Source organism: Manacus vitellinus, unplaced genomic scaffold (assembly GCF_001715985.3).
Source record: "Manacus vitellinus isolate BGI_N305 unplaced genomic scaffold, ASM171598v3 ctg7180002437953_pilon, whole genome shotgun sequence".
In the NCBI taxonomy this organism is placed as follows: domain Eukaryota; kingdom Metazoa; phylum Chordata; class Aves; order Passeriformes; family Pipridae; genus Manacus; species Manacus vitellinus.
Window position 1 is genome coordinate 18,357 of NW_021938752.1, and position 6,518 is coordinate 24,874.

General features: G+C 43.7%; 1 protein-coding gene across 1 annotated transcript; it reads right to left on the bottom strand.

Moving 5' to 3' along the window:
- Window positions 1-2,246: 2,246 nt before the first annotated feature.
- LOC108639672 (glutathione S-transferase-like) lies at window positions 2,247-4,932 on the bottom strand. Its single transcript, XM_029959216.1, has 4 exons — window positions 4,746-4,932; window positions 3,728-3,869; window positions 2,960-3,091; window positions 2,247-2,635 (listed from the first exon to the last, which is right to left on the bottom strand). Exons 1-4 carry the CDS (start codon window positions 4,847-4,849, stop codon window positions 2,516-2,518), a joined length of 498 nt encoding a protein of 165 aa, XP_029815076.1. The 5' UTR covers window positions 4,850-4,932; the 3' UTR covers window positions 2,247-2,515.
- Window positions 4,933-6,518: the final 1,586 nt, after the last annotated feature.

Below are 6,518 nucleotides of genomic sequence, written 5' to 3' on the forward strand. Positions count from 1 at the left end.
ATTCTAGCAGACTTTTGCAGGCTTTTGACTTTTTGATGGGCAACTGGGCCCATCCCCCCTCCTCCAGCGCAGAAGATGTCAAGCCCCGAAAAGGCGGGAAGAGCCGAGCTTGCAGGCTTTTGACTGTTCCACTGTACCTCTGATAGCCCATGAGAGCCCATCCCCCCCGCCAGTCGGGAAAAGGGCGGGAACCAGGCCAGACACAGCAGCTCTTGCGCAGGGCCCAGGGAGAGGTTGGAGGCATGGCCCGTGACACTGACCATGGATATGATAATTCATAACTTCTTGGAGTGTGGGGGCTTCCCTCCTTCACCCCCAGCAGATCAAGGCCAACACTTCAACTGCCAGACATGGAAGCATCGCTGGACCCTGTAGGTGGTGACTATATACATCTGTCCACTCTCAGCTTTTCTTTCTCTTACTCTCCCTTGCTCTTATCCTGCCTTTCTCTCCGCTGTGCATTTTTCTCCTCCCCAGAAAGGTTATGACAGCACCCAAAAATGTTAACTTACCTATTGATTCAAAATTGTTAAAATAAATCTTACCAATATATGTTTTCATACACCAATTATTTAGTGTCGTTTCGCTTTAATCCACCCCAAAGGAATTATTGATAAAACCTGGGTTACCCCCTCCCCCCTCTTTTCCTGGAGCGAGTCGTAACACCCACCCACCCAAAAGAAGAGAAAGACTGGACATCTGGACTAATTAGCAAGAGAAGTGAGGGAATCATTAACCACTAGAAGATAAAATAATAAGTAATAAGAGAACCTCACCTGTAGCCGAGGAACATTAATGCCTTTGTTTGCAAAAATGTATAAAACGTTTTGATAGTGGGTGTACTTGCTTTGTGGAATACCAGCGAGCACCCAGGCTTGCAGAGCTCGGAAATAAATAATCCATGTCTCACTCTAGTGCATAATTATTGGCCAGTTGCATACCAGGTAACAAATCCAATTTTTCTGGACAACATTTCCACTGGGCTGTCTCAGAGGTGGCTGCACCACAGGGACATGGCCGGGGCAGGAGGAGGCAGGGGACAGATATGGAGGCCCCTGAGGCGGCAGTGGGGTCACAGGGATGTCGTGACTGGGGAGAGGCTGGGGCTGCAGCCCCATGAGCGGGTTGCCAGGTGGTTGGTGTGCTGGGGTCTCTGGCTCTGCGTGGCCCAAGGAGGTCTGTGCTCAGGATCCTGGAACTGCCCAGCCTGTAGATTGCACGGCCCAGAGTTGGCAACCACAACCCAAGTTTCTGGCTTGAGTTTCTGACAATGCTCAGCAGCTGCAAGTGCTGTCTGAAAGCCTCAGGGAGGAGGGAGGGAAATCGCTCGTGCAACAACTCTGTTTCATACATGCTTTGCTGCAGAAAAACACTGGGCTTTTTCCCTTTTTGATGAGAAGGACTGGTTCCAGATGCATGACATTGCTTCTAAAGAAACTGTTGGTGTTAGCAGGAGTTGTAGTGCCCTGAGTTTGCCCAGCTTAAAACTGCCAGCACTAGAGCATTACTTGTTCCTAGGGCACTAGCTCTTTCCTTTACATCCCGGGTTTATTTGGCGTTTAAACAATATCGTGGAATCATAGTATGGTTTGGGTTGGAAGGCACTTTAAAGAACATCTAGTTCTGACCCTCCTGCCATGGGCAGGGACAGCTTTCCTGAGACCAAGACACATAGTTATGTGTTCAACTGTCTTGTTAACCTCTCAGTAGCAGAACTTGATTTATGTGATTATAATGAACAACTTAAGTACAACTTATACTAAACTTCCTTGAATACAAAGTGATGGAAGTCAACATGAAATGCTACATTCCAAGGTCTCTCTAACACTGACACCAACCTGACTCCTTCTCCCTCAAACAACAAGTTTTAAACTTCACAGTTAGTGACAAGCACTTGTTTCTCAATCGAGTCTGCAAAGTGCTTTTAGCTGCTACACTGGACCTTTAGTTAAAGGAAATATTGGTGAAGCTGCAGTAGAAGAGTTTAACTGACCAGTCACAAAACAGAGGTGCAGCAGGACCTCTGGTCCCAGCATCCTCCAAGTTAAGCTCAGAGGAAATCCAAATCCTAACCTGTCATCCCATCTAACCGGAACCTGCATGCTTTTCCTGGCATTTCCCAGAACAGGTACATCACCTACTGTTTGGGCTAAACTCTCATCATTTTCCAGCAATTCTTAGGAATGCCAGAACTAGAGAGCTCTTAGGTATATAAGTAGCATCAGGAAGTCAATTAACAATCTGGGTTTGAGTGTCAATAGTAAGACTTTATTTCAGGTATTCTCTTTAGTCATTTAAGATAATTGTGTTGTCCAATATACTCCCAATCAGTGAACTATTCCATTTTCTGGTATGCTTGTATAGATTTCCCTAGGAAGTGTTAACAGTAGTCTCAAACCAGTGCTGTAGCTAAGGAAAGAGAGATCAAAAACCTTTTCACTGTTTTCATTCATTTCTCTTTGCCACAATCAGCAAACACAATGAAATGAGAGTTTCTGTGGCTTTAGGCTGCTGCTCAGTGGAAAATTGCTATCACTTTGGGCACCTCTTCTGGTCGTATTGGTGGTTTCCTCTGGCTGCCAGGCTGCAGGAATTTCTTTATTGTGGGGATATTGCTTATTCTTGCTTTAAAACTCTACAAAACAAAATCAAAACAGCACTGTGCTTAAGAAGCATTGTAACTGTCAGACATTTTGATGTTATCCATGCTCTAAAAGTAACATTATGCATTGATGCTGCAGAAGAAACTACATGGTTCCCTCTATTATGCTTTTGTGGCTGCAAAGACAGAAGCTGGCAATAACCATCAGTATTTGAGGCCAGCTAAAAGTACTTAGCATATTTGGTTATTTTGTATGTGACTTTTCTCCTCACCCTCCCACTCTCCCCTGTTTCTCAGCCAGTTTAAATCAGTGGTCCTTTCCAATGCATTGTCCATTAAAACTCTCCATTCATTTACCTGCAAGAGAGGAAATTTGGCAAGGATATCAGGTTTGCACTCTTCTGCCATTAAAATGATTTCAAGTAACTGCACATCTGCCCTGCTTAACTGGTTGCCAACAAGAAAGTCTTGTCCATGGTCTTTCAAAACCTAAAAACACAGAACCAGATGATTTTTTTCTCTCTGTTACTTAATATGGTATCTTCAAGGCAAGGTTATACATTGCACAGAGTTGTCCTTGAAAGAAGGAAATGCAGTACAAACACCTGTAGTACAAACAAATGGTGTGATCTTCCTAGGAATGATTAATCAGTCCCTTCTTTTCTGTGTTTCTTTCTGTCAGCTCAGCTGTACTCCTCTTGTCTTCCCTTCTGTATCTTAAGTAGTCGATGCTGCTGCATTGAATGCTAAGCTTCATGAGATACAGAAGGAGCTGTAATGCTTTTACATAGATTGTATAGTAGAGGGGCATCTGCACTTCAGGAGGAATGCCAACTTTACATAAAAGCTGATGTTATAGTTTTATTTGTCTAAAACAACATACAGACTGAAACATGGACCTCTGTAAAGCTCATAGTGTCCTGGGTTTTTGCAGCTTTGCACATCTCCCAGATCTGTAGTGCCTTCTGTACCCTCTGTAGTGTCCTGTCTCCATCCTCCTCTCAGCCCTATCAAAACCAGAGCAGTATCTCTAAGTGTTTTCCTCAAGAAAAATTGTTGGTGTAGATTCAGGATGGAGTTTCAGGAGAACAGTATCGATTAAGCTACAACATCTTTGCCACATACCTTCTCAAAGACTGGGAAGTATCTGTTTGTGGTCTTGTCCACCATATTAGCAAAATGTTGCTCTTTCTTATCTGCTGGTTGGAAACCATAGGACATGAGTTGCTCGTTCAGATCAAACATTCCTTCCACATACATGTCGATTCTGAAAGGAACAGATCCAGTTGGTCAAGTCAAACACAGTAGGTCTGAATGCCACAATAGCTACTGGCATAACCCCGCTGAGGTGCTGGGAAATCTCCACCTTTTCGATCTCACATCTATAGCTTGGAGTAGTTCCCTCCAGAATGCAGTTGCATCAAGGGACATGGGAGACGCTTGGGTGAAAGACAAATGCAAAGTGCCTAACCCAAACCTAAACACTGTCCCTCTTCCACTTCTCACTAGGGGTGATACTTCTCTGTACTATGTTTTTTCTGAACCTGAGTACAAAATAGGTGTGTCTTTTAAACTTGTGTTAAAAATCCAATCAGACCTAGTAAGTTAAACAGTGGGGCTATACAATTCCTAACAAATATCTTGAATTTGTTTACCAGTACTTATTAATTTGAAGCATTTCAAAAGACCTCCAGTCAAACCATGTGCCCTAAGAGTCCTGTTGTTAAATAACCAGTTACTAATGCTAATTCTACCCTAATTCCTGGCTCTTAGAAGGAGGAGGTTTTTTGTTCCCATCAAACACATGTCCCTGAGTCTGACGTGCTGAAAATGCCTGCTGTGACATTCTGCAGAAAAAACTGAAGAGGAGCAAGAGTAAGACAGTCTGCACTCCTGACTGCTTTCTTCTGATAACTGTCTTGACCTTGGACTGATGATTCATGAGCAGCCTTGCACCACGCTGCCCATCTAATCGAGCTGGATATCACTGCCCTAGACATCACCTGCAGTCGCAGTCAACACGTGCTGCATGAAGCACTGCTCTATCACCCTGAATTCAGCTGTGAGCTGGGATATTCCTGTGTTACACAGAGATGTAGCGTGAACTGTGGTCTAACAAGAAAACGTGGTACTGTCACAGTACAGGGCTCTCTCCTTCAGGTCCTTCCCGTAGAGGTTGTACTTTGTTGCTATGTAATTGGCAATGGCTCTGCTCTGCACCATCTTCATGCCATCAATCTCCACCATTGGCACTTGCTGAAAGAGCAGGGATCCATCTAGGGAAAAGGAGATAAGACAAGGAGACACTCAGTCTCTGAATGAGAACCATTGGGGGGGGGTCAGGCAAAGTAACCACACATATTATCTTTTATTTAGAATCATTGAATCATTTAGGCTGGAAAAGACTCTTAAGATCAAGTCCAACTGTAAACCTAACACTGCCAAACTCCACAACTAAACCATGTCCCCAGGTGCCACATTTACACACGGTGACTCAACCACTTCCCTGGCAAGCCTGTTCCCATGCTTGACAACTCTTTTGGTGGCAATCTTCCTCATTCCTACAAGAAGGGAGGGAAAATGCTTACCATGAAACAACCATTTCTCAGCGACACATGACTAACTTAATATTACAGCAATCAACTTCTTGAAGATTCTTCAGATTTGAGCAAGCACCCAAATGCAGAACTTTTAGTTTTCATGCCCAGAAAAAGACATGTGTGGCATGGCCCTAACTCACATGATTTTTGTGGAGATTAATACAGATGAGAAGGACTGAAGGATGCGATCCAGCAGTTTCTGTCATGCGTTGGTAAGTATTATGAAAATCTGGACAATTTAAGGACTTTTCAGCATATAATGCAAATAGAAAAGCATACAATATCTTTGTGACTTCTATGCTGACTTTGCACAATGGCATCTCATCTGTACAGGCATGAGGTGGGGAATCACAGGGGAGTTCCATGAGATTCCTGCAAGACCCAAGTATCACTTGATGTGAGTCTGCAGAAGCCTTGACCTAGCAAGGAAGAAGTAAAAATACCTCCAGAAAGAGATCACCAGATCACAAGAGCGAGGGAGAATTTTTGCTTTATGGAATACTATTTCAGATCAGATAACTGATCAGCTATGTCTCTCTTTGCATCCACTGTAAGGCAATCATGCAGAGAAACTCTCTGCTTTCCAGGGTGTATTTACATTTATGCTTGTCTCTCAAAATATTTTTTGAAAGGCAGCAGGTTGCAGCCATTATTCCTGAAGGAGAGCAGGACTGCACATGCCAACCCTCGCTCAGTCATTTTTCAAAAGCCAAAGGAAGAGCCCAGACATGTAATATGATTTGGAGGAAATGTGAATATCATGTTCACAGAGATGAAAGCTGAAGCTAGAAGATGAGTAGTTGCCTTGGGAAGCAGGAATGCATCAGAGCTACAGGTTAAACTCAGAGATCTGGAACTCTGTTTTCATATGGATTATAAAACAACAACATCGTAGGCAACCTAAAATGCTAATGAATTTGAAGATGATGTGAGGACAAAAACCTGTACTGTGATAGGACAGGAGGCAATGGACACAAACTGAATCAAAGGAGAGTCAGTCATCTGAACTTACAGAAAGGCTCTTTCACTGTGGGAAATTACTGTGCATTGGCACAGCTTGCCCAGAGAGCCTCCATCCTTGGAGATACTTAGAACTCAGCTGGACATGGACCTGAGGAAATAGTTTGTAGGTGGTGTTGCTTGAAAAGGGGAGGTGGCATAGATGATCTCAAGAGGTGCCTTCTGACCTCAGCCCTTCTGTGATTCAGTGAAGATTGAAGCAACTGGGTGATGAGGCCACCTAACACACTGCAGTGTGTCTGTGATACCTCAAGCACAATCAAGTCTAGATTTTCTTTTTAAGAGACTAAGACTTC

What these genes read in the sequence shown, in the direction of transcription:
- LOC108639672 (XM_029959216.1), bottom strand. Translation starts at nt 4,849, where the DNA reads ATGGTGGAGATTGATGGCATGAAGATGGTGCAGAGCAGAGCCATTGCC. An exon ending in GACCTGAAGGAGAGAGCCCT is followed by an intron (nt 3,870 to 4,745) that starts GTACTGTGACAG and finishes TGTTCCTTTCAG; the next exon opens with AATCGACATGTATGTGGAAG. An exon ending in ACTTCCCAGTCTTTGAGAAG is followed by an intron (nt 3,092 to 3,727) that starts GTATGTGGCAAA and finishes CTGTGTTTTTAG; the next exon opens with GTTTTGAAAGACCATGGACA.